A 27,827-nucleotide genomic window follows, 5' to 3' on the forward strand; every position below is an offset into this window, starting at 1 on the left:
TCAAATAAGGGCCTCATTTAGAAGAAAATAGAAGATAAAGAATCGTATGATTTGGGGCGGGGCTACCTTTGATTGACAGGTGGCTAACAAGGCAAGCTGTCATCAGTAGGGAAGCAGAACAATGTGTATCCACAGCAATGTGTCAATAAAGTTATAGATACAGTCATATAGATATAACAATGACGTTTACCTATTTGGTCTCATAACTTTGACCCTTTCACACTGTTTTTTCACTTAATGACAGTTTATTTGGATGTTTTGTTCAGAAAAAAAGTCTTGTTCAGTGTTTGGTTGGACTAACAGACACTCCAAGGAGACGCTGTTCATTTTTCTTAGGTAAGTAACGTACATTTTGTTTCTTTTTGCTAGCCAAAATGAACATCCCAGTTAATGCTCCAATCAATGCTAACATGGATTAGCAGCGACTTCTCTCAATCAGGTTGAGGTGTAGAGAGGTGTGTAGTGTAACCAGCACAAGGTTACTAGGGTGCAATCCCCTATTCTGCCAGAGGGTGGCGTATACACCCGGGGGGATTATCAAAAAGACACTTGATTTTCCTTTCTTCCAGTCAAGACGTTGCCCAACACATGAAGGACTGGTTGAACGCTGCGAGGAAAAGAGTTGAGCTGCACGCCCGTCAAAGCTCCTCAAGATACCTCCGATTGGTTTTAGAGAGAGAGACAGAGAACATCTGAGTCTGACTCTAGCAGTCAGTGGCGAGCTAACTGCAGAATCGACGAAAGGACCAAGAGCCTGGTGTGGCCAGCCGTGGCGTTTTGGAACCGTCATCACCCTACTACTTCATTGAAAACACAGATAAGAACACACATAAGAACAAGTCTACCCGGGTAGTGAAGGAACACATTTTACTAAACACACACACCAAGAACTCTCATGAATTCCGGAAAGAGCTGCTTTATTTTCTTTAACTTTGAATGAAATCTCATAAAGGGACACTTTTTGTTGCGATTAATTCTTTTCTTGGGCCCTTATAATATGCATATGTGCATTAAGGAAGCCGGCTTAGGTAGGCAGGGTTTGTAATTGATTTTTTTTGTATAATATAATTTTCTAAACCTACCTGCTTTGTGTTGTGTGGTGTTTTCTGCTGACTTTTATTACTTCAGGCTCCATAGTCGCATCTAGAATTTCTGATATCAGCCCAGCTTTAATTTGATTGACTATCTTTTATGTTTACCTGGTAACAGAGGGTTACAATTGGCGAGCTAGCCAGGAGCCTGGTTATATGTCAGCAGTGAACTGCATAACGAGTGTGTGACATAATTTTCAAGTTTGTAAATTCATTGTTATCTATTTATAAGTTACTCTTTGCTAGAGATGGAGTTCATAATGAGCTCAGGTATCAAGGTCCCCAATGCAGTGATAGTGAGTGGTTTGCTTGAGTCACCAGAAGATGAGGAGGTCATAGACTTCCTTAAGAAGTATGGCTCCGTGAGATTTGTCCCAGTTACCGACATTAACTCAGAGTTTTATAAAAACCTGATTATTGAGTATCAAGATGGTGCTGCTATTGAAGCTTTAGCCCCTCTACTGCCCTACACTCATGAACTCAAAGACAATCCAGACGTAAAATATTACGTTCAAGCTCTGGCAAGTGTGTACACCGCTAAAGTTGGCTGTAGTGTTACCAAAGCCTACCTTGATGAAATAAAGAAGTTAGCGAAACTGAGTGGAAGAGGCTACGAAGAGGTGCTGAAAGACATGATGTCAGAGATAAGTGAGACGATCGAGATCGATGGCAGTACTGATAACGAGTCTGGAGCCAAACAGCTCAACACATCTCTTGACACAATTGAACCCCCACACCCCCAGCTACTCCGAGGTTCTCCACAGGTAAAGTTCATTCATCGTGGTGCTGAGCCGTGCCCACCAGCTGATGTGAAGCGAAGTCTGCCCAGTGTGGAGGGCGACCTGAATCCTCCTGAAATTCAAAGGGTCATTGTTGAGCACATTGTGAGGAGAGATGAGTTAAACACACAGTCGCACTTTCCAATCAAGCTTCGCTCATTCTCAGGTAAAACCCCCAGACCCAATAGCGAGACAGACTATGACACATGGCGTTCACATGTTGAACTTCTCAGAAAAGACCCCACCATGTCTGATCTTCAGAAATCACGTAAAATCTTTGAAAGTTTGCTTTCCCCTGCAGCAGACATTGTCAAAAGACTAAGCCCCGAAGCTACTCCTGAAACCTACCTGCAGCTACTGGATGCAGCTTTTGGGACAGTTGAGGACGGCGAAGAGCTTTTCGCCCGGTTCATGAATGCTCTTCAGGATCCTGGTGAGAAGGCTTCTACTTACCTCTGCCGCCTTCAAGCTGCCCTGAACCTTGCTGTTAAAAGAGGAGGAGCTGCTGCAGTAGAAGCAGATAGACACATTCTAAAACAGTTCTGTCGCGGGTGCTGGGACCACACCTTACTCTCTGACCTGAACCTTGAAGGAAAGAAAAGCCACCCCCCAGCATTTTCAGAGCTCCTGTTACAAATCCGCACTGAGGAGGATAGGCAGGCAGCTAAAGCCACACGTATGAAGAAGCACCTTGGCTCACACCGACAGCGGGCTATGGCAAGTTCTCAGAGTGCATGTGTCTGTAGTCAACAAACAGCCCTCCAGCCTGAGTCCGACCCATTGACAGAGCTTAAACAACAAGTGGTGTCTCTGCAGAGCCAGCTAACTACACTGATGTCTAAGAAAACCAAGAAGGACCCGAAAACCAAGAACGCTGAGCATCCATCAGGTGGGCCAACATGTAATCTTGACCCTAGAGCACCAAGTTGGAAATCTACTAACTCAAAGACAAGCACCCAGCCGAGACCTTGGTACTGTTTCAAGTGCGGCGAGGACGGCCACATTTCCTCAGCCTGCAGTAACAATCCAAACCCCACTCTCGTCAATGAAAAAAGAGATCAGTTGAGAGAAAAGCAGCGCCTCTGGGAGGCTAAAGAACGCTCAACAGAGAATAAGGATTTTTAGATGGGGTCTCAGTTGCGGGGCAAACTGAGGCTGAAGCAGTTCACCAACGCCCTGCTAAAGATAAAATTGATGGCAAGCCCAAGGTCAGTGCTGCTTTGAATCAATCCAATGCCAGAAAACACTCTTTCAGAGTCCCAGAAAACCTGATAGGCACGAAAAGTACAGGCCAAGTTACAATCCAAGGCAAACAGTTCGGCTGTCTCCTTGACACAGGTTCGCAAGTAACTACAATCACCAAGTCTTTCTATGACAAATACTTACCTGAACAACAGATTCAACCACTCTATGACCTTCTGGAAGTTGAAGGGACCAATGGTCAACCGGTGCCTTACCTTGGATATGTTGAAGTTATGATCACCTTCCCAGAACAGTTCCTTGGAGCTACATATGAAGTCCCGACATTGGCCTTGGTTGTCCCAGACAGCGGCACTTCAGGGTACCAGATACTGGTTGGTACAAATACGCTCGATGTAGCTTATAGTATGTGCAGAGAGAAAAGCCCAGCAAGCTACCATCCTGTCCTGAACGGCTACAGTACAGTGCTGAAAGTACTTCAACTGCGACAGAGACAAAGCTACGACAGTAACATCGGACTGGTGAGGATGCAAGGCAGAGACAGGGAACTCATTCCAGCTGGAGGAACGGTTGTTCTGGAGGGTGTGGCATCAGTTAAAGAGTTCCATACTGAGAGGTCTGTCATCATGGAGTACCCTTCATCATCTTCTCTGCCTGGAGGGCTGCTGGTGAAGCCCTGTCTCATTGACCTACCAAGCAGACGGTCAGACAGACTACTAGTAGTGGTCTCAAATGAGTCAGAACACGACATCATTATCCCAGCTAAGAGCGTGATTGCTGAGCTCAGTGCAATTCAGACCATTCTGTCTCACAAACAGAGTGTGACCAAGCCATCTGAACCGGTGCACTCCAAGGCAGCTGACCTAGCATTTGACTTTGGTGAGTCCCCGGTCCCCCCAGAATGGAAAGACAGAATCACTCGAAAATTGAACAGCATGCCTGAGGTCTTCGCCCAGAACGACACTGACTTTGGAAGGACAGACAAAGTCAAGCATCACATCAAACTGTCTGATGAAACACCATTCAAGCTCAGAACTCGGCCGATACACCCACACGACGTAGAAGCTGTTCGTCGACATCTTCAAGAGCTTCTCGATGCTGGGGTGATTCGTGAAAGTGAGTCTCCATTCTCCTCTCCAATCGTTGTAGTCAGGAAGAAGAATGGTCAGGTACGCCTCTGTATTGACTACAGGAAACTGAACCTGCAGACAGTAAAAGACGCGTACGCTCTTCCGAGGATGGATGACACCTTCACAGCACTCTCCGGTTCCAAGTGGTTCAGCGTCCTCGATCTGAAGTCTGGCTATTATCAGATCGAAGTTGATGAGGTTGATAAGCCAAAGACTGCCTTCGTATGCCCACTTGGTTTCTGGGAGTTTAATCGCATGCCTCAGGGAGTGACAAACGCCCCAAGTACATTCCAGAGACTGATGGAGAAGTGCATGGGAGACATGAACTTGAAGGAAGTTGTCGTTTTCCTGGATGACTTGATAGTTTTCTCGAAAACTTTGGAAGATCATGAAGCCAGACTCACCAAGGTTCTCAACCGCCTGAAGGAGTATGGGCTCAAGTTGTCTCCGGAAAAATGTAGATTCTTTCAGTCCTCAGTCCGGTACTTGGGGCATGTGGTCTCAGAGCATGGAGTGGAGACCGACCCGGAAAAGATTGCAGCGCTAAAGACCTGGCCAGTTCCTCAGCACCTAAAAGAGTTGAAAGCCTTCCTCGGATTCTGTGGGTATTACAGGAAGTTCATTAGAGGCTATTCAAGCATAATGAAACCCCTGAATGACCTGACATCTGGCTACCCACCTCCAGGGAAGCATCCAAAGTCCAAGGAAAAGAGTGGTCAATACTACCACCCCAAAGAGCCATTTCTGAACCGTTGGACTCCCGCCTGCCAGCAGGCGTTTGAAATGATCATCAGCAAGTTGACGACATCCCCAGTTCTGGCTTTCGCAAATCCTGCACTTCCTTACATCCTTCACACGGATGCAAGTTCCACCGGCCTCGGAGCGGCCTTATATCAGGAGCAGGAGGGCCAGCTGCGTGTCATTGCCTACGCAAGCAGAGGGTTATCACGTAGTGAGTCTCGCTATCCAGCTCACAAGCTCGAGTTTTTAGCTCTGAAATGGTCTGTAACAGAGAAGTTCAGTGACTACCTCTACGGCAATCAGTTCACAGTAGTTACCGACAGCAACCCTCTCACCTACATACTCACCTCAGCCAAACTCGATGCAACCAGCTACAGATGGCTAGCTGCTCTCTCTACCTTCTCCTTTAAGTTCCAGTACCGCCCCGGGAAGCAGAACGGAGATGCTGATGCCCTATCACGACGTCCCCATGGCAACCTGCGTGACGACCCCTCATCTCAAAAGGAGTGGGACAGGATCCGCCAGTTCACTCAACACCACCTATCAGATCCAGATAACATTGAGGCTGTGGATCAGGGGGTCGTTCGTGCCATCTGTGAGAGACAACTTGTTTATTGTGCCAAGGATGGAATGGGCAGTGATGAAAGTGTCTCCCTCGTCGAGAGTCTTGCCATCTCTGGAGATGCTGTACCTGACAGCTTTGAGCAGGAAGATGAACTTGGAGGGCTTCCCATCGTTCCGCAGCTATCAGAGGCAGATCTCAAAGACAAACAGAGAGCTGACCAGTGCATCAAACATGTCATCTCCCAAATTGAGCGTGGCGAGAAACCACCGCCCACTGTGAGAACTGAGCTTCCAGACCTACCTCTGTTGCTGAGAGAGTTGAACAGGCTTAAACTACGGAACGGCATCCTCTATAGAACACGTCAAGAAGAAGGCCACACACAGTACCAGCTAGTCTTACCTGAAGAACTTCGTGAGACGGTCTTAACGAGCCTGCATGACAACATGGGGCATATGGGAAAAGACCGCACGCTGGACTTGGTCAGAGCCAGATTCTACTGGCCGAGGATGGCCTCTGACATTGAGAAGAAAGTCAAGATGTGTAGCAGGTGTGTGCTCAGGAAAACCTTACCTGAGAGGGCAGCACCTTTAGTGAACATTATGACAACACGACCGCTTGAACTGGTCTGCATGGACTTCTTGTCCATTGAACCGGACAGAAGTAACACAAAGGACATTCTCGTGATCACAGATCATTTCACAAAATACGCAGTGGCTATCCCAACACCAAACCAAAAGGCTCGAACGGTTGCAAAGTGCTTATGGGACAATTTCTTCGTCCATTATGGCATTCCAGAGAAACTGCACAGCGACCAAGGTCCTGATTTTGAGTCGCGGCTGATCAAAGAACTGTGTGAAGTTGCAGGCATAAGGAAAATTCGAACAACTCCATACCACCCAAGGGGTAACCCAGTGGAACGTTTTAACCGCACTCTGTTAGCCATGCTTGGTACTCTGGAAAACCAGGATAAGTCACATTGGAAAGACTTCGTGAAGCCTTTGGTCCACGCGTACAATTGTACCAGAAGTGAAGTGACTGGTTTTACACCGTATGAGCTAATGTTTGGACGCCAACCACGGTTGCCGGTCGACCTTGCATTTGGTCTACCTATCAAAGAAGAGCAACAGAAGTCACACTCCCAGTACGTAAAGCACCTCAAATCCCGACTCGAGGAGAGCTACAAAATAGCTACGAGAAGTGCTGCCAAGGTAGCTGAAAAGAACAAAACAAGGTTCGACAAGCGTGTGACTCCTTCCGCTCTGGATATTGGAGACAGAGTACTTGTCAGGAATGTACGTATTCGTGGAAAGCACAAACTTGCTGATAAATGGGAGTCTACAGTCCATGTGGTAGTAAAGAAAGCTGGAGACCTCCCCGTCTATACAGTAAAACCAGAGACGGGAGAAGGCCCCTGCCGCACGCTACACCAAGACCTCTTGCTCCCATGTGGGTTTCTCCATGTAACGACTGAAGAGTGTGCACGACCCAAACCACTTGAGCGCCGTAAGACACGCCAGAACACTCGCAGTGATCCAAGAGAAGTTGATCAGTCTTCAGATGAAGATGATATCATTCCTGTTACCTGGTCTCAAAAAGAACTAGTTCCAGAGGTAACAAGATGTATTGTCTCACAAGATGTTCCAAGACACCATGGCTCCAGCCATTCTAAAGAGAATCTGACGACAAACCTCAACGAGGTGACTGATGATGTTCCAGCTAGTGCAAATAGCCTACCTGATGTTACTCCAGTCAACCAAGTAACCCTGAATCTGAACTTACCTGAAAATGAAAATGAACCTGTGGAAAAGGAAAACTTACCTGAAAATGAACCTGTGGAAAGAGAGGCAAACTTACCTGACAATGATGACTTTGTAAAAGACTTGTTGGATGAGGATCGTCCTGAACAACTTCCGGTCCTCCCCGACATGCCAGGATCTGATGAGACAAGTGCCCTTGAGAATGAAGGAGAAGAGGAGATTAAGGAGACGGAGGGACAAGCAGCTGTTAACCCGATCAGGAGATCTGAGAGGAATCGCCAGCCATCTAGGCGGCTTGACTACACTGAACTCGGAACCCCCTTAGTCACAGTGGTGAAGTCACTCCTCCAAGGGCTAACTACTGTCTGGAACGACATCATAAGTGAGAGTGATGCACCCGCTCACTCCTCTGTTCTGTTCTCTCCAGATATAACTGTTTAAACATTGCTATGCACAGGGACGTGCATAGGTTTGGAGGGGAGAGTGTAACCAGCACAAGGTTACTAGGGTGCAATCCCCTATTCTGCCAGAGGGTGGCGTATACACCCGGGGGGATTATCAAAAAGACACTTGATTTTCCTTTCTTCCAGTCAAGACGTTGCCCAACACATGAAGGACTGGTTGAACGCTGCGAGGAAAAGAGTTGAGCTGCACGCCCGTCAAAGCTCCTCAAGATACCTCCGATTGGTTTTAGAGAGAGAGACAGAGAACATCTGAGTCTGACTCTAGCAGTCAGTGGCGAGCTAACTGCAGAATCGACGAAAGGACCAAGAGCCTGGTGTGGCCAGCCGTGGCGTTTTGGAACCGTCATCACCCTACTACTTCATTGAAAACACAGATAAGAACACACATAAGAACAAGTCTACCCGGGTAGTGAAGGAACACATTTTACTAAACACACACACCAAGAACTCTCATGAATTCCGGAAAGAGCTGCTTTATTTTCTTTAACTTTGAATGAAATCTCATAAAGGGACACTTTTTGTTGCGATTAATTCTTTTCTTGGGCCCTTATAATATGCATATGTGCATTTAGGAAGCCGGCTTAGGTAGGCAGGGTTTGTAATTGATTTTTTTTGTATAATATAATTTTCTAAACCTACCTGCTTTGTGTTGTGTGGTGTTTTCTGCTGACTTTTATTACTTCAGGCTCCATAGTCGCATCTAGAATTTCTGATATCAGCCCAGCTTTAATTTGATTGACTATCTTTTATGTTTACCTGGTAACAGAGGGTTACAGTAGTCAGTGTCGTCAGATCCCTCTCGCTCCTCCACAGTCCAAATATGGCCTGCTCCCCGTATCGGAAACAAGATGGCGATAAGTGTAACGCTGAACTTGATGCTTCCAACGGGCAGTCCACAAACCAATGGGTGACGTCATGATGACTACGTCCATTATTTATATACAGTCTATGCTTCAAACACTCAACAAAACATTTTGTCGGCAATCAAGATATTGCAATTAACTTGAACTGTAAGTATGAACTGTGAACATACTGTGAATGGGTCAGAAGAAAATTACACATAAGTTGCCCTGGTCACTCATAAGGTAGCTATTTTACTCTAAATGGGGCCATAATTTATAAAATGAACAGCATGCTAAACTAAGGAAGACTTGCAATTAGCAACTGAGACGGTACTCATTAGTTTAGTTACTGAGGTAATGAATCAAGTGAGAAATAGGGTAATTTTCTTTTTGACTTTTTACGGACTGATTCAGACTTCTTTTTGGAAACACTAGAGTCGCCCCCTGCTGGGAAAAAAATAGATTGATCCACATTGAATTCCCTTTGCAGGCCGCCTGATAACCAGCAGACTTTAATCAAAATGAGAAACCTGCAAATGTTCATCTGCATCTTACATTTGTATTTGATGACTACATTAGATTAAGCTAATCCACTGCTGTGTAATAACGAAAATAAAGACTGAAGCTCAGGTTTGTAAAGTCCCTGACAAAAAATTCACCTGCTCACCTGTTGTTGATTGATCCTGAATGGGGCTTTTTTCAACATAACCTGTAACAAAAACATTACTGTTAGAATGAATGCAAAATTTGGCATTGGAAGCAAGTAAATTGTTTGGAATAGGGGATTAGTGAACAATATACTATATATTATTATGATAATTCTCTTCTGAAAGCCAGGATCTCTTTAAATCCTGGATGGTACTTTACATGCAGGGGAAAAAAAGGAAAAAGAACAAAGAATCAGCAATTATTTGACAATAATCACTAATTAAAAACAGCAGAAAATACTGTTTCCAGCCTCTCAAATGTAAAAAATGTCCTGATTTTCTCTGTTTCATATCACGTTAAACTGAAAATGTTTGGGTTTTGGACTGACAGAACAAGACATTTAAAGACATCACTTTAAACTTTGGGAAACTTGGATGGACATTCCTCTCTATCTTCTCCAAAGGTGTTGCGATAAAGGGGGTGAGGGGTGTGACAGAGTTACAATGTACAATAGAGACAGATGGGATGCATGGTGGTGATCTGATAATAATTAATTGTCAGTGCACCTGTTCCGAACTGCCTAAATGACGTAGATTTAATGACATTTAAGTATTAAAAGACATGTCTGCATCAGCTTGTGTGAGCATGACGGTGGCTGATGTGGGTGGCAGGTACAAACAGGACCTCCATCATGCCGCCCTGTCTGTCTTTGTAGCGATGTGCGCAGTGCAGACGTCAAAACAAATCCCCTGACATCAAATGAAGGGCAAATTTGAGCATGTGTCGCCCTCTCTTTTAAGTTTTCCTCTGATAAAATTCTAATTAACTTCAATCCTGGGTGACTAGTGAGGACAAGGGGGTTGGGAGCAAAGGAGGGGAGTAATAGGGGTAAAAGATGATGTGATGAACTTTAATATGAAGTTTCTGTCAGTTTGTGATGTGTTCCCATCTGTGGACTGACACACCTTTCCAAGTTAACCAGTGTGGCTGCTGCTGCAACTCATAAAGTAAATCGTATTTTGCTTAGTGAGACTGAGTTGGACTGGAAGTGGCATGGAACCAAATATATTACATCCGTTTTTGTCATACATCTGTCTTCCTGTCGGGATAATGTCTCAGCAGATGCCGCAAACTGTGAGGTGCTGCTGCTTTAATGAATGGGTAGTGCTGCAAATAGAAAATGTGAGTGTATAATATCAGGCGTGTGGATAAATTTGATAGTATTCAGTCTCTGCAAATTACTGCTCTCCTCCGTTCATCTTCCCCTGTTTGAGACGCACAACAACACCAGATAAAAAGTGGAGAATGCTTAACTGAGAATCAGTATTCCAGCTCATGCTCTGCTATAGAACTGAAGCAGAGGGAATTAATATGAGGACAGAAAACGTGGTCCCCTGTCACCCCGGGTATAATGCAGTCTCAAGCATATCAGGGTGCCCCAGCTGTGACCATGCAGTCTTATCATTTCAGAGCCATGTAACACTTTCTACACTCCTTTGCTCTCCCCCGCCAACTGGAAAAGAAACTCCAATGCATCTTATTGCTAGTGATACTTTTCCTTCCTCAGACACTAAGTAGAGGAACGAAAATAAATCGGAGTGCTCCTTAAGGTCACGGAGAGAGATCACAGATGTTCTTGTTCCTGATTGTTACATAGCTGCATGGAGTCTTCCTGCACGCATAGGAAGGAAAAGAAAAGCTTTTCTTAGGTTTCTTTTTTTCTGCATTTGGATGAATAATTCTCTTGGTTGTTGGACTGTTTCCCTGCAGAGACACAGCTCTTTTTTTGAAAACGAAGCGGAAAAAAATTATCTTTTGTCAAAACGATAACGATTGAGAAGAAAGGAGCTCAGCATTGCTCATGATGAGTCACGTTTAATGATCATCTACAGAGACCTAACCTGCGTGTGTGATTGTGTCATATTTACTTTTAGGCCTTCAGTCATCAAATAAATCTGGTCCTATTAAAAAAAACACCTCTGTTCTAAAGTTGGATCCCTTGAGCTCTGCCCTTTTGTGAGTCAGGGATTAGAGCCAGCTTTCATAATGAGGACAAGTAGGGATCTAGGCTGATCATTTCCTCATCGAACAAAAGGTCACAGATCAATACCTCTGTACAAGTTTGAAATAATGACTTTATGTCTGCGGATGAGAGGTGATTATGTGTTCATAATCAACAATTGGCCACCTGTGCCACCCATGACTCTTAACCACCAAGTATTTGTGGCTTATTCCACATGATGAACACTTTTATTTAACATACTCATTACAGGTTGCACCAACAGAAATTAAACTGCTGACCCTGATTATATTTGCATCCACTGAGGTACAAAGGAGCCTGTGCATTAACAGGACACCTGAAAGATGAGACCTTTCTTTAAATAGAAAACCTTTTAGCTTTAAAGTTGTCTCCAGAAATACAGAATTAAAATAAATGCCTGAACCGTGAGAATGCATATGGATTACAGGCTGCAGAGCAAAAAATCTATATACTTCTTAATAGCCGTTGTGGCCTTGCAAGATACATTTGCCACACTACAAATTACACTCACGCTATATTCAGCTTCAACTATTTACATGTTGTTATGATTTCCATTAGCTGCAGAAACGTGCAAAATGTAATCAATCCAGTGCAGTTGCCAATCATCGATCATTTAGCCTTGAAGGCTGTAATTTCCAAAGTAATCACAGCTGAAATGAAAACAGCACAACTACTATAAAGGTTGTATAGTCACACATTCTTAGATACCTATGTTTATAATGCATTATAAAACATACTTATCATGTATTTTAATCCGGTTATAGTACTCCTTAATATTCATAAAGATTTAGAACAATTATTCAAACACATTATGAAGCATTTTATAATGACTTATAAGGTAGGCTATCATAATACTTCATAACTGCTGGACATTTTCGTAATGCATTGCAATCACTGTATATAGGGTTATGGTATAAATGAACTGCATTATTGTATGCTTATTATGTATTATAGACATAGGTCATAAGTCAGTGAGTGACCATCAGTTGTAATAAATTTCGATAGTAAACCTTATAAACCATAATAGAATGCTTTATAATGTGCTATGATTAGAGTTATAATGCTTTATACATATTTATGAGTGGTTATAACCTTAATTATAAAGTGCAGATTATAACACATTACAGTTGATAATGCATTATTGACATGAACGTCACGTTAAATGTATCTGTGAAACCACTGCGTGTTCATATTTTCAATAATTCATTACATTTTGCTTCTTTTTAGGTTACAGACTCCCTATTAAGAATGAAATGCTATGCCACCATGGATGGAGATTATTCTAATCGATTCATCCTGATGTTCTGGGAATTTATAGCTTTACTTTAAGTCATTTTTTAAAATCCCTGTTGTTGAATGAACTTATGATAGCACTTTGAAACGTACGCATGGTGCCTTCAAGGCATGGCAACAGGTCTGGTGAGACAGTGTCTGCAATTATATGACTAATTATAGCATCAGTTCAAGCTGCAGGTGAATTAGTGCCTGATGGCTTCTCTTAAAGTGTGAAAAGCATTCCCAGTAAGTGGCAAATGGCAGGAGGTGCTGCTTGTGTAGGATGTCTTTAAAACAAACAAAAAAAAGACTACTTGTAGGTGAAAACGGAGTGGAATATGTGGGCGCCTCTGAAGAATGGAACTTAATTAAGAAAGCACAGATTGTCCATTTGTGACGGCGGAGCCACTGTTGCTGCTCAGAGCCAAAATTCAGTGTCACGTATGCTTAATTAACGAAGTAAACGGCAAAATCTTACAACATATCCCACAAGGCATTATGCTTATTTTAGCTGAATTCAAAGGGCACAGCCGTTTTAATTCTCACAAACAATGTAATGCTTAGTAGCAAGCAGGAGCCGTTAACATCCAGCTGCAGATGAAGAAACATTTCAGTCTTCCTTGGTAAAAATATGGGATCACAGTGCCCCCCTCTGGTGAGAATAAGCTCCACATAAGCTTTAAGGCTGTGGTCTGGAAGTGGAGCGTGGTTGTTGGACTCACTCTTGTGTGTTGATTGTGAGGTGAAAAATCATCCACATGGGCCTGAGTGGAAATCTCTTGAAAAATGTGAAAACTTTCCTTCCAGTGGGATAGCATTAAGGACAAGCTGACAGTGAGTTGTTCGAGTTAAGAATTAGTTTTTGATGGAGGGAAAAGCAAGCATATCTAAGCTCTTCCATCTGTGTTCCATCTCTTTACAGACTCTATTCTTCTGAGCAGCCAAGCATACTGTTTCTCTGTAAGCCCCAGCACACACAAACACGCGCACACACACGAGACAAGCCATTTGATTCTCCATGCCAAAGCTTCCATAAAGGTTGGTTGTGGCCTTGGCTTGTAGGAAAAAAGATGGGATACTTATCCTAAAAGGTTTTATATTTCTCAGCCATTCGACTCTGCTCGGCGCCATTCAGGCCGTGCATGTTTTCTAAGCGTAAGGATTAAAATCTCCCTCTCCCATGAGAGCGCCAAAAAAAAATCTAAAAAAGGAATCTAAGAATTTGAGATGTCTGCCTCCGGGGGCTGTTTGTGCTTCACCTCAAGAATACAGAGCCAATTTATGCTCGGTCCAACTTATTTCCATATATTGCTTCAATTGAGCTTATTTCCATTTATAGGAAATGAGGACAATTTCTTACCTTGCTGTTTAAACGCATATGGGAGTTGCAAACCGAACAATCAAGAGCATCCCTGCCTTGCTCAAATGAATATTCAATGTATGTTTATGCAGATATGAATTCATGAAACAGCCAAAATGACAGAATATATTAAGAAGATAGCTTATCAAAGTGTAATCAAAAGTAATGCATGTGCACTGAATGAAATATGCATGACAAATTGGCTTCAGAGAACACAGAGCAGGCAGGTCCTCTGAACCCCTGCACAAAAGCTCATTGAAATTCCTTTCATTATGACTGTGGCACGACAGAGAGGCAGAGAATGAGAGAGACGGACAGAGAAAGATGAGCATAATGATTTCTGATTACAGAGGCAGGAAAAACCTTGCATCACACACTGGAATATCATTACAAAGAATTATGCAATTTCCACGCTGGAAAAAAGTAAACAAAAACACATGAAACGAGTATTTAGTCATTTTTATTTACAAATGTTACTGTTTGCCTCAATGCCATTCGATATATTCTTCACATAGAAACCTGCTTGTGTTCAATCCTCCATCTATTAGTGAAAACTCCAGACAAGTGCTGTCAAGCACACAGCTTTAAATACGCTTCGAAAGAATTCTAATAATCTTAATTACTTCTCCCTGTTACAAACAAAAAAGGCACATAGACATGATAGAAATACATCGCTTGACAGACGTGTTAATACCACAAGACTTAGCGGAAAAAGAAGCACGAGTAAGAGGAGACTGAAACCTTGAAAACTTTCAAGATCTCTATAATCTTTCTCAGTGAAGGTCATTTTAAAGATCTGCCTTAATAATTTTATAGACAATTTTTGACTAGTTTCATGGCTAAAACATTTAAAACTCCGGTGCATGCAGAACCCATACATTTTGTACAACTGTAATACTTAAGATGATATGAACAGATTAAAGTAGATAACTTCTTCTCAAGCTTTCCCTCTCAATCACACTCTGAAAAAAAAGCCCAAATATAATCTCATCAGCAAGTCAACAGAGATTTTTTAAGAGTCATAAATGGAAGTATGTCGAAACCAAGTGTCCCCGCTATTTGAATGGCTTCAATGTTCACTTTAATGTTCATGGGTTGTTGTCACAAGTAGTCTCTTCATCAATCTGCTGGAGTACAGTCACGTCACATAGGGGTTGGCTGGCCAGCTGAAAGAAACAACCACAATATTACACTATAAGCTGAAAACAACCTGTCATCCTGCTGATCGGGTTGATCAAATACTCACCTTTGAATCGCATATAGCAGGTGTTACAGTAGAGCTGCTTGTTTCGTATTCTGACTTCAGCCCCAGCTTGCGATCCTCCGAGGTCAGACTTACAGTCGATACACTGCAGAAGTTTGGAAAAAGGGAAGAGTTAAAGAGCAATTTATATGCTGGTTAAAGCTAGACTAAAGTGTCCAAATCCAAAGGGAGAGGGAGGAGGACAGACAGAAGCCCCTTGATTGCATGTAGAGAAAGAGAAAAATGGAGGAAAAGGAATAAATGAGAGCCGAATAACAAAGATTGGCAGGAGGGATCACTGTTCAGATGCAGGAGTGAAGAGTCAAGTGAAGACCGACGTTCCAGAAAGATCAACAATCAAAAGAGACAAAGTGAGGAAGGTGATGATTAGTTTAGGTTGCAGGTTTTGGCACAGAAAGTCTACGTTGCTCAGCTGTGAAAGGGATCAGGACCTTGAGATTCACCAGGTTAGTAACAAGAGAAAGAGTGATCAGGTTAGCTTTTGAGGATCGGCCGAGGTGTGTTGATGAGGTGCTCCGAGGCCGACAGCTCTCACCTTAAAACAGCCCAAATGATAACAGAGCCCAAGGGACTCGATGATCATGGCTGCTCCCTTTCCCAGCGGGCTGTCACAGAATGTACAGATTTTCTTGCCACTCACTGACCTGGATCACAGAACGTACAGCTGTGATATGAGAGCCGGACACACATGCATGACGCATGTATGTAAGCACACACACAGAAAACACATTCACACTGGTATACAACAGGGTTAAACCGATGAGTCATTTGTTTGCTAACACAGACTTTTAGTAAAACATTAATTTTGGATAAAGGCAAATCATATCTTCTGCTGAAATGGAGCAGAAGCCTTAATGAACATAACGCCAATATACCAAAAACAATACATTCTGTAAATATTTTATGATGTTTCCCATTTCCATGAATTCAGTTGTTGAGCCACTTATAAAAACTTCTTTGAAAATTAGTTTCAATTAAATATTTTATGTATTATATATAAAATGTAATTTTTTTAAATTCCTGACAGTAAAATTATGAGAAAGAATTGGTGCCATGCAGAAAGCAATTTCAGAACAATTTTCCTCTTACTCTTCAGTTCGATTTGATCTTATTTTTTAGTATCCATTGATCTTTGTGATTCAGTGATGTTTTCTTATTTTTGCTCTTATCAAAATAGGAGAAAAAACATCTTGTTTTCACCATCCACAAATTGTTTATCCAATGCAAGAAAACACAAGTATTACATTTTAGGGACATAGGCTATAAAAGACATGAAATAATAGACAATGAAACTAACCTGTTTGTTAATAATCAAATTTAGATTTAAATGAACTACTATAGTAATATATATATTAAATAGTATTATATTCATATATTAATTAATGTATTGTGTTTCTCTTAACAGAAAATTAGAAAAATATATAACACAAATTTAAGAGAATGTTGCTACATGACGCCCAATTATTATTTATAATTTTGACATGGACACAATTTAGCAAATAATATTGGGTCAGCTAAACTAGCTTAAAATACCACTGCCAGGGTGCTGCCTCACATCTCCTGAGCACTGAAACACAAAAACTCAAAAACAACACTGCAGGTGCAACAGGGAATCTGTAAAAAAAAAAAAAAAAAAGGACTGTACAGGATATTTGGAGTGTAACCTGTCAGTTGTGAAACCTTTCAGATGGAGATTGTCAAATAAACAATATCATATACAACATCATAATATAATAAGTTCAAGAGTAAAACAACTGAGGTTCAGTTTCCACCTCGCCACCACTTCCCATCCAAAGTCACGCTTTAACAACACCACCTGGACTATGATTATGCAACCCAGTATACCAGTGAGAGGTTAGATGCAGATTGTTGGGGGTGTTAAGCGAGGCAGCATTGTTGATTTTACCTGCTCCGCTGCTGAGGGCTGCCTGCATCAGACGTGGGCTCTGGAGAGGTGGTGGGTGACGGAGAGGAGGGTGAGGGGGAAGGAGACTGCCGGGACCAAGGGGACGAGGGGGTTCCTGCCCCGCCTCGGAGGGAGCCCATGGAGTAGGAGGAAGGCAGAGTGGAGGAGGAGCCGGACCGCTGCGCCCCCGGCCCGCCACCGTAAAAGCTGCCAGAGAGCGCAGAGTGAGGCCGAGTGTAGTTTTGGATGGTAGAGTTGCTTCTGGGAGTCCAGGAGGATCGCCAGGAGTTGTAGGAGGCGTCCAAGTTGTCAAGAGACTCACCTCTGCAAAGCCAACCCATCCCACACACCAGGTTAGCAGTTAAAAATGTCTGGCTACTACCTTTACCTGTGGCACTTTTATGTTCAAATATTTACTCAGATTTGCCAAGGCAAAGTCAGAGTGGTAGCCAGACTAATAAATGTTTCAATTTCAGCAAACAACACGAGTTAATAGGATATTAGTAAAGCCAACAACCACCACCTACCACCACACAGCAGAGATGGGATCTTTTTAGTCTTATTCATGCTGGGTGAACTGTACCTGCGCATGGGTGGCACGTCAGACTCCTTGGTGGCGGCGGCAGCGGCGGCAGAGCGCTGGCGGATCCAGCTTTTGTCCATCAGCAGCGGAGTCTTCTTCTTCATCTCATTGAGGATCTGCTGACGCTCCAGCTCTGCCTGCGACATGGACTGCTGACCCTTCCTGTCAACCAGTCCACCGCCCGTCACTGCTCCCAGAGAGGAGAGATGAAAGAGATGAAAATAGATCATGATTGGCAGAGATATGGGAAATATGGGGCAGAGGGAATGGGATTCCCTCAGCAGCAAACCAATCTTTTGGGGTTGCAAACAAAAGTTTTGGATCCGCAGTAATACATTTTTAATCACAAATTTATTTAACTCCCAATTAAACGTTTTTTGAATTGCATTCAGTTAAGTTTTGCTCTCAAACCTATTGTGTATGATTGCATAATAAAGGCATAAAATTAAATTAGATGATTGCTTTAAGAACAATTAAATTATGTGAGCGACCTGAGAGAAATGGCCTTGCAATCAATGAGTTAATTGTTTTCGCTGCATGTAGTTTTCCGCCTGGCTGACTGATTGATTCACCATTTGATTGGTCAGGTGTTAATCAAGCAGCTGTAAGTTTTGATTTGGTGAAATTTCATAATTGACTGATCCGCTGATCGAAAGCATCACAATGAGAGCAGACCGGGGCCGAGCCCACCTCTCTCTGGCTCTCTGTATCTCATGGCATTGAGGATGTTTCTCCTCTCCATCTCCAGCTCAGACGCAGCCCGCTGACTTTGGGCCTGTTTGTCACGCTCACTCCTCACCTGCTCTTCCAGCAGCCAGTGAGCCATGCCCCCCGGCTGCACATACACCCCTACAGTAGAGCAGAGCCCACATATATGTGCAACAATATGCATTCAATTAGTCACTTATAAAGAAACAGGGGTCAATATTTTAATTTCCTAACATTCCTCATTCTATATTGCTGTTGGATTTTCAAGACAGACATCCAACACATCACAACTAACGGAGAAGATAGTAAATCAAGAAAACTGACCTTTTCTCTGAGGTTTTTCCTCTTCATCAAGCTGGGGAGATGATTTAGATTTCATCCTGGTGAACAGAAGAAAATATGATTAAAAAGAACATAATTTCAGTTGCTATAAAAAAAATAATTGAACGACAGATTTTAACAACCTTTTTTGCTACCATGGTGTTCAAGTATTCTGTTATGTCAAATACCACAGTGAAAATTGTTATATAAGGAAACTGCTGATTGCAGACCAATCACAGGTAATTCATGTCTCAGCTGGAAACCTAACCCACTTTCCGGAGACTTCCAATTTTATGATCGTTTATATATAGAGATGTTGTTGGAGCTATTTGTTTTTTAAAAGTAGAGAGCAGTAAACAGTGACAGCAGTGTATACTTGGACAAATCAGTTGACAGTAAATATGTTCCTGTTTTGTTTTTCAGTGAAAATGTGTTGAAAATACTACAAAAGAAAAATGTGAAATGCCACTTCAAAGACACACATGATGTCAGACTGTGTACCTGCTGTACGTGTTTGAAGGTAAGTGACGGATTGTTTGTTAGAAACCAGTGTTGATGTTTGGCAGGATTATATGCTTGTGAGACACCGTTTTGGCAGTTTCGGTTAAATTCAGGCAAGAACAAATTGTGTTGCCAAGATGACTCCCGGTGCAGAGAATTATATAAAGAACTCAAATGTGTGGAGAAGCTAACGTGAAAGGAACATTCAATAATGCAGGAATCAAACACAACCGGAAAATATCACATGAAGTCCCCTATTTAATATTCATGAGTATAAATCGATTTAATAAATGGTTTATAATGCAGTGTTAGTGTTTCAGCCCAAGTATTTGATATACTACTATATATACAGTCATGGAAAAATTATTAGACCACCTTGTTCATTTTAATGCCTAGTACAACTAAAGGTACATTTGTTTGGAAAAATTTAATAACAACAAAAACAGATCATAAGAGTTTAATTTAAGAGCTGATATCTAGCCATTTTCCATGGTTTTCTTGATAATAACCAAAATCAAAATCAAAAACGGCTAGATATCAGCTCTTAAATTCAACTCTTATGAGCTATGTTTGTTGTTATCATTATATTTGTCCAAACAAATGTACCAGGCATTAAAATTAATAAGAAATTGAAAAAAAACAAGGGTGGTCTAATATTTTTTTCCATGACTGTACTTTACTATACTATACTATACTATACTATACTATATCCAGACATACATAGTGGTTGCACTTGCAAATTTGGAATATTACAGAAGGCTGCAAACAGGAGAATTTATAGTTGCATGCAAATGCATTGATAAACACTTCCATATGCTAACAAATACCATTTATTATTGGTTTGTATAAAGTACTGCTCATCAATATTAATACAACCTATCCAGCCGATTATATATTGTAATCAATGAAAGGCCTTGTTGTTATGTCTTACAGAAGGAACAGAAGGAGGCATTATGCAGATTCCGCTTGATGAATGCAAACACAATCCCTCCCCTACTAACCTGTCTGTTAAGGACAGTGACGACTGGAAGCCATGGGAGCCACCAGCCCTTTGGTGAAGGTTAGTGTGCAGGGAGAGGTGGGAGCGAGGGTTACAACACAAAGGTGGAGGACAAAGCACATGCACACACATTAGTTGCACTTATGTTAATGAACACAGACGATAAAGCAGGTTATGTTATCCGCTTGAAGGCATGTTATGCAGGATTTATTTTTTGCTTACTGTTTGTGAATGCAACATTCAAACTTGAAAGAAAACCACATTCACTCTTGTTTCTGGAACGAGCGTCGTCCAACTGGCATCACGCCTTGCTATATTTGCATTTTTTTGGTGCTATGTTTGCTGTTTGTGTAGCTTCATCCCAAAAAGGGAGCCAGTAATGTCCTGAACACAGCAAAATAAAAACAAAAAAAGAAAAGGCAGGAAAAGGGAAGAGTCTTTGCTGATAAAGACACTGCAACAAACTTCTTGTGGGTTATAAGTGATGATTGAGGGATTATATTGTACGACTATACATATATACTTTTCATTTTCCAAAAATCCTGCATAGTATGCCTTTAAATGTATTATTATGAACATGACAGACAGACGAGGGAGATGTGAGTAAACTGAGTGTAGTAGGAGGAGCAGCGTCTCTACTAACCACTGCTGCTGCTGCTGCTGCTGCTGCTCCAAGGCTCTCTCACGCTCTCTGCGCTGCTGCTCTGCGGCTTCCTGCCGCCTCCTCTCCTCCTCTCTCTCCTCCTCTCTCCTTCTCTGCCATCTGAGCTCCTCCTCCTCCTTTCTCTTCTTCTCCTCCTCCTCCTGTCTCTCCCTCCTCTGTCTCTCCTCCTGGAGACGCTGCAGCTCCCGCTCCTCCTCCTCCCTCTTCCTCCTCTCCTCGGCCTGCCTTTGGCGCTCCTGCTCCCTGGCCTGCCTCTGGCGCTCTTGCTCCTCCGCCTGCCTCTGGCGCTCCTGCTCCTCCTTCCTCTTTGTCTCTTCCTCTTCCCACAGAGAAGAGGTGGGCTGGCTGATGGGAGAGAGGGGTGAGTGTGGGCTGATGCTGTGGCTGTTCACCTCCAGGCTCTCAGGCTGCCAGCGATAAGGAAGGACAGGAAAGAGGAAGCAACACTTTGTTATTAACACATTAACACATGATGACATTAAGTAATCTGACCTTTTTTCCACCTCCAGGAGGAAGTGCAACAACAGTGGAGGAACTTTTGTCCTCCTCTCAGGTGACAAACCAGCAAGTGTTTGGAAATCCCAATCAAAAGGGAGTTTTTGTTGCAAAACTATGAGCTGGAAATACTTTTACAGAAAATCCAGCCATGCTCTCCCTCTCCCTGTCTTTTATGTGAAGTAAATGTGTGCTTTAATAGCTGGAAATACCAGCTCCTAGCCACATAACTGCTGCATAATTATAGCAATTTTAATCAACAACCCTATAAAAGCTTTTTGGATATGTAAGGCTTAATTGCTTCAGCTTAGTCAATTAATTTTTGATTATGGATACCTCGAAGGGCATTAACCTGCTTACTTAAAAACACACAATTTTTGATTAATTAATATATTTTTTGCAATCAAAAAGTTTTCCACAAGTCACAACTCAGTTCCCTTGTAACACCTGAGGGTTTAACTAATGCCTTGAGCAACTGTTACCATCCCATATAGTCCTTGCAATTAAAATGTTGTTCGCTAAATTGCAAAATCGGCCCCTTTCGATGCAATTGAGCCTCATTGCAAAAAAAAATTAAATTCACAAATACCAGAGCTAATAGCCACATGCAGTAAAAGTGAAATTATTAGCGCATTAGCAAAATGAAGCGCATTTATAAAGACAAATATAACACTTTATTTTGCATCTCTCTTATCTCTGAAGGCACATTTACTGTGTCTTTGTGGTTAAATAAGATGAGTCTGAGCTATTAAAACAAAAACAGCATGAGCTCAGCCCAAGTGTGCGTCAGATTGGGAGTATATTAGGGGCTTCATCCCTCACAACCCACAGTTTAGCTCATTTATACTGCCACTTGGATAATTGCAATCACGTGTAAAAAGGAGGCAAATTGCACTCAGATTCCAAACTTTATAGGCGTGTTTGCACTGTGATATAATTAGGACAATAATTTAAGTGAATCATGTGCAATACTGTTTTTTCATGTTCTAATATACTCATATTACATAATATCAACACTGCTTACTTTGTACTCCAGATACATGCAGCACTGTCACTTTCAGACCTATTTATATTATATTCTTGTGTGTATTATAGTATTTTTTCCCCCAGTATGGTTGTATATTATTTTTACCTTGTACTGTTTGTACATAGTATTTTCTAAATACATTTTTCCTACACTTTATTGTAGATATTTCTGTGAGCTCCTACGGCACTTCATTGTTCTTGTACATCGACAATAAAGATTTCTTTGCTTATCTTATCTTGACTCAGACCTTATGACAGGCCAGACAGCGATTGCATGGTGCTATCAGCGGCCCGCAATCCATTCTTTGTGAATTCGCCCCTCAGTGCTGAAAATAATTCCAATAAATTGTAAACAGAGGTTTTGACTGAGTCCCTGTTGCTATGGTTACTACCAGACGGCACATTAATCTAGAAGAGACAGTTTAAGTGGAACTTCTAGTTGGTGTCTTTTATCAGGAGTTAATGGGCAGCCAATCAGAACTGAGTATGTACTCAGAGCATGCTTTTAATACTCTTTAGTTGTTTCAGGTATTAAGCCATAAATAATACAAAAAACTATTATTTATTTATTTATGTTTTACCTCTTGTTGTTCTGCAACCTCCTGCTGAGCCTTTAACCACTCCTCCTGCAACTTCTCCTGGTCGCGCTTATATTTCTCCTGGATAAAAAGGTGGAAGGGGCGGTCAAAGGTCATGCAAATTAAAAGACATGCATGCACACAGTCACACACATAGACAAATAAAACCGTATTGTGCAATGAGAAGAAATGGTTATAACAAAACCCCACAAATAGATATAATAGCTGTATTATGTTCAGATATTTCCAAGTTATCTAACCATCCTGAAAAGTTGATAAACCTAGAGAAGCTTGCCCAGGGCAGGAAGTCTCCCTGGCACATCATGAAATCAGGCCGTGTATCCAACAGGGAATAAAGACTGGAGGAGTAACAAGCTTTCCCAGCTACAGCGCTCTGCTTGGACACCTTTGATCTCCATCCAGAAATAGACCCTCAGAAAAATGTTTTGACAGGGGTTTCTACTACATTTAAGTTGGATACTCGACAGATGCTTTTATTTTCAGCTGCCAGAGTGTTCTGTAAAGTTTTTTTTTCCTGTTTTGAGCCTATTAGGAGTAGTCTGCTTTGATTGTGAGGACTTCCTAGCCTGTCATTTCAAACACTGTGCCTTGTCTCATTGTCAGACGGTGTGCACAGACAGATTTCCAGATGGGTATTTTAGATCAAATGGATTGTGGGGTTTGCCTCAATTGGAATTTTCAGTTCTATAAATTAAATATATATATTGCTATAATTGTCAGTTTTTAGGTACAGCTGGCTGAATTTGATGCAGTGTAAAACAACAGTCCTGCAGAGTGAGTTCAGTTTTTGTTGAAACTGACTTATAGAGGTGTTGATTAACTTCTTGGTAATTTCAGTGGGTGTTGTTGTTAATTCTTTTCTTAATTAAATGCATTAAACAGGGAGGTGTTTCTTGTATTTTGTTCACTGTGACCATACATCCGTACACTCTGTATATTCAGTATAAATTGGAATATCATCCTTGTCTCAGAATCACAAAAAGCTTTAATGCAAAACACAAGGAAGTAGAAATTTGTCTTGCATAGATACATATTAAACAGCACCGCAAACTCCTGCACCTCTCTGGTACAATTTGGACAAAAACTGATCATTGGAACCTCCATGAAAGTATTATTTATTACATGGCTGATGTATTACCCTGCTTTACTTTGAGCCAGCTGTACTTAATAACTGGTAACTTGTGTTTTAACATAACGTCAGTGCCGTATGAGCATGCCTTTATGTACCTGTAGGAGGCGCTCCTGCTCCTTTTGCCATTTCTCTTGTCTTTTGCGCTCCTCTTCTGGGTCCCAAGACCAGCGACTGGAAGACGGAGTGATTGAAGGAACAGGTATCTGCAAACAGAGAAGACAGACATGCAGAATGAAAGCTTGAAAACTGTTCAGACACCTGGTGTATACTAGCTCTTGTTACCTGCACTGGATGATGATGATGATAACTGCTTAATGTGAGTCTTTTTTGGAAGTACTCTACTGTATTCTCTATTACCAAGTACATTTACTTTAGTACTGAGCTAAGTTTAATTTTGAGGTACTCCTACTTTACTTGAATATTTACATTTTACTCCACTACATGTTGGAGGTAACTGTTGGACGTTTACTGCACTACATTTACTTTCAAGCTAAGTTACTAGTTACTTATTATTAATACTGAATATAAACTAACTAATAAAGTAGAATGGCACTCTGACCTTCACCAAGCCATGCCCAATCTTGTAATGTCAGGGTTCAGACTTGGTACATGAATATTTCCACTGGGAGAACTCATTTTTCTGATTATTCCAGCACCACATGAATGCAGTACAAATCTCGCAATGTAACAATAATAACAACAAAAATGAAAAATGGATATGGATCTACTCCAAAAGTTAATGGGTTGTTGCTTTGCCCATACTATACACTTCAACCAGGTTTCATAAAAATCAGTGTGACTAAGGTGACTAAAAGGTTTAAGAGGCAGAGTGAAGTAAACTAGTCCATGTTAGGTTCTTATTATGGGTCTAGACTTTGTTTTAATGATGTTGTACTGCTACAATAGCAAACACAACAAAAGAGAGAAAAACTGCCCTTTATGAGCTGATAATACTACTCACATCTGGCATTGCAGTCTCTGATCCTCCTTGAAAAGAAAGAAAATAATCCAGTAAATACTTCTGTCATGCTCGGGCTAAGCAATAGAATAAAAGTTAACCTCGAGGCTGTATAGTCTATAAAAACAAAGTTGACAGGCTTATTAAAGTGTCAACTTTGTTTTTAAGTCCAGTGCCAATTCATCATTGAAAAGGACATTTAAAACCACACACAGTAATAGATGTTTTCAACAAGCCTCGAGCAACAAAGGTCAAATTTCACCCACTAAGACTTATTGATTCTCTCAATTCAAGATCGCCCAGTTGATGACATTTACATTGGATGTCAGCCCAATAGTTCTGAATGGGAAAATCAATAAACTGACTGTGAGGACAACAAGATTTTAAAAAAGGAACTGGAAGAAAAACACACACATATCAGCAGCATGCACACTTAAGATGCACACAAGTACAGCGCAGCCAGTCTCAAAGGCTAATACGGTTCAATACATGCATGCCAAGAGAGCAACAGGAATGCTTTTAAATCCATGCGCAGCAAAGTGAAAAGTGTAACCATGTGTTAAACCTGGACACCTTTAAAAAAAGACCACAAACACGTCAGGATTCAAAGATTTGTATTTGTGGTTGGTACGCTGGTGGAGTTTCTGACCTGCTGTCCAACCTTTGGAGCTGAATATGGGTTTTTTTTTTAATCTGTTTTATTCTTTCTTTTGTCTCTTCTTTAATACAAAACAAGAAGTTATGAAATATTGTGCAAATGATCTGATGGTATTTCATCTTAAAAGAGAAATTTGAGCCCTTTTAAGCGGACGTCCAATCAGTGTTTATGGTAAATATATTAAATTGAAGCAATACATTCCTCAGTGTTTGTTATATTGACAGAGAAAGCTGCAAAATCTGTTGTTCTTCCTGCATCCAGCACCGTCATTTGACCTGACAGTGACGTAATGTGGGCCAAGTAAGAACTACAGCCCGCATCAGCTTGGATTTCTCTGGGTAGGCAGGGAGCTTGATTTAGATGCCTCTCGGAAAAATTGACATTTTGTTGGAATGAATATCAGCATGCCAGAGATCTTATTCAGGATCTCAAAGATAAACTGGAAAAGAAAACTAAGGCCAGCAGAGCCGAGAGGGCAGACAATGAGCGCAACCTATCGCTATTGTAAGCTATTTTAGTGAGCTGCCTCTTGGGAAACTGCAGAGTTAATTTAAGTTTATTGTGAACAGTAAAGTGGAAGGGGTCTAGCTATAATATACTGCTGCTGACAATGTTTAGAAAAGAGTTGTTGCTGTGTTTGTTCATCCTGGTTAGGTAAAGAGCGTTGTGTTTTTATTTTATTACCTGCATAAGTATAGATGCAACTAATAACCCTCAGTTACACTATGTTTTGGCTTGGCCTCAGTAGCTCATGCAATGCATTCTGGTACATGTAGGCACTGCTGGCACAGCTCTGCAAGCAGCAGAACGCCACACTTAGGAATGTATTGCTTTAGTGGTCCACCTTTACTATCAACACTGACTGCAGGTGGTGAATTTTCCCTTAAGAATTAATAAAGGTAAAAAAAAGTTTGTACGGTTCATGAAGAGACAATTCCTTAATTTGACCCATGATATCACTAGACTTGGTTTGGAAAGCATGTCAGAGCCCCGGGATGTACCAAGCGAAGGTGAGAAGGTCACTGCACACTCAACCCTGTTTACCACAGAGGTAGACCAGAGCACTGACACTGGACCCTGAGCCACCTGAAGGAGGGAAGGGGCACAGCACAAAGGTTAGGCTCCGGCACCAGAACAGAGCCATGAAGGAATCCATTTTAAGCCAAACAGCTTATAATCAATTGATAAAAGGTAAGCTTATTGATTTAAGATTAAGCTGTGGCTGATGAGAAACATGCAAAAATCCCTTGGGAATCTGAGGAATTTACAGAGACAAAAGCACAGAGAACCCAGCCACCAGATTACACAGAAGTCATAGTTATTATAAAGAGCCACCCCGCCCAGATTCGGTCAGTGCTTTTTCAAATTTTTTCATTTTCTTTTACCTTTTTCAAAAAACTCTGATCTCCGTTTTAAGTTTTTCAAAGATATGGGTTCTGACTCTACATGAGAGATGGAAAACAAGATAAAGTGAGGAGAGAAACAAGTTTTACCAGGGGATATACCATCTTATATCACTTATACATGACGAACACAAGTGTTGCCTTCAGGGACAGTTCACCCAAAAACAAAAGTACATTTTCTTTCTTACCCGTAGCACTATTTATCAGTCTGGATTGATTTAGTGTGAGTTGCAGAGTGTTGGAGATATTGGCTGTATTTGACAGACAGCAGACATCTCTACAGCAGAAGCAAACTATCAATCTAGATTGATAATTAGAACTACAGGTAAGAGAAAAAATGTATTATTGATTTTTGGTGGACCTGTCCCTTTAAGAGGCATGATAGGCATATGTTTCAGATTATAGTTCCATTACGTCATTTGTTACATCAATATTATTCATAATAGTCCAGTGTTTGCACAGATGTTTCTCCCAAAACTAAGTCAACAAAATGACTGATGCCCCCACAAGTGTATTTTTGCATTCAGTACAGAAATAGTCTTCAGGATCAATTCCATAACCTTTCTGATTGTGTGCTCTGCTCTTTACCTTTGTTCCTCATGGTCACCGACTGCTCACGGTAACCTCCATTAACTCCGTTTGAAGCCATATCCTGCAGGGAGACATAGCAGGGTGTACACTCATTAAAGGGGCACAATACAGAAATAAATCTTGAT

The 27,827-nt window shown here is 41.6% G+C and overlaps 1 protein-coding gene across 9 annotated transcripts in view; it reads right to left on the reverse strand.

The window, feature by feature from the left end:
• Window positions 1–14,337: 14,337 nt before the first annotated feature.
• Window positions 14,338–27,827, reverse strand: part of LOC131978744 (LIM domain only protein 7-like) — a 55,569-nt gene continuing 42,079 nt past the window's right edge. For 5 of the 9 annotated variants that reach the window (XM_059342480.1, XM_059342478.1, XM_059342484.1 and 2 more), the window contains 13 exons: window positions 27,700–27,763; window positions 27,094–27,150; window positions 25,054–25,079; window positions 24,188–24,295; window positions 22,943–23,020; window positions 20,820–21,247; window positions 18,679–18,734; window positions 18,337–18,495; window positions 17,647–17,833; window positions 17,064–17,387; window positions 15,693–15,801; window positions 15,140–15,242; window positions 14,338–15,059 (listed from right to left, as the gene is read on the reverse strand). In XM_059342480.1, coding sequence (XP_059198463.1) covers window positions 15,037–15,059; window positions 15,140–15,242; window positions 15,693–15,801; window positions 17,064–17,387; window positions 17,647–17,833; window positions 18,337–18,495; window positions 18,679–18,734; window positions 20,820–21,247; window positions 22,943–23,020; window positions 24,188–24,295; window positions 25,054–25,079; window positions 27,094–27,150; window positions 27,700–27,763 — 1,722 coding nt within the window. In that variant the 3' untranslated portion in view covers window positions 14,338–15,036. The remainder of the gene's footprint in view (window positions 15,060–15,139; window positions 15,243–15,692; window positions 15,802–17,063; window positions 17,388–17,646; window positions 17,834–18,336; window positions 18,496–18,678; window positions 18,735–20,819; window positions 21,248–22,942; window positions 23,021–24,187; window positions 24,296–25,053; window positions 25,080–27,093; window positions 27,151–27,699; window positions 27,764–27,827) is intronic. The other 4 variants (XM_059342485.1, XM_059342488.1, XM_059342479.1 and 1 more) reach the window with 3 other exon arrangements.

Source organism: Centropristis striata, chromosome 10, assembly GCF_030273125.1.
Source record: "Centropristis striata isolate RG_2023a ecotype Rhode Island chromosome 10, C.striata_1.0, whole genome shotgun sequence".
In the NCBI taxonomy this organism is placed as follows: domain Eukaryota; kingdom Metazoa; phylum Chordata; class Actinopteri; order Perciformes; family Serranidae; genus Centropristis; species Centropristis striata.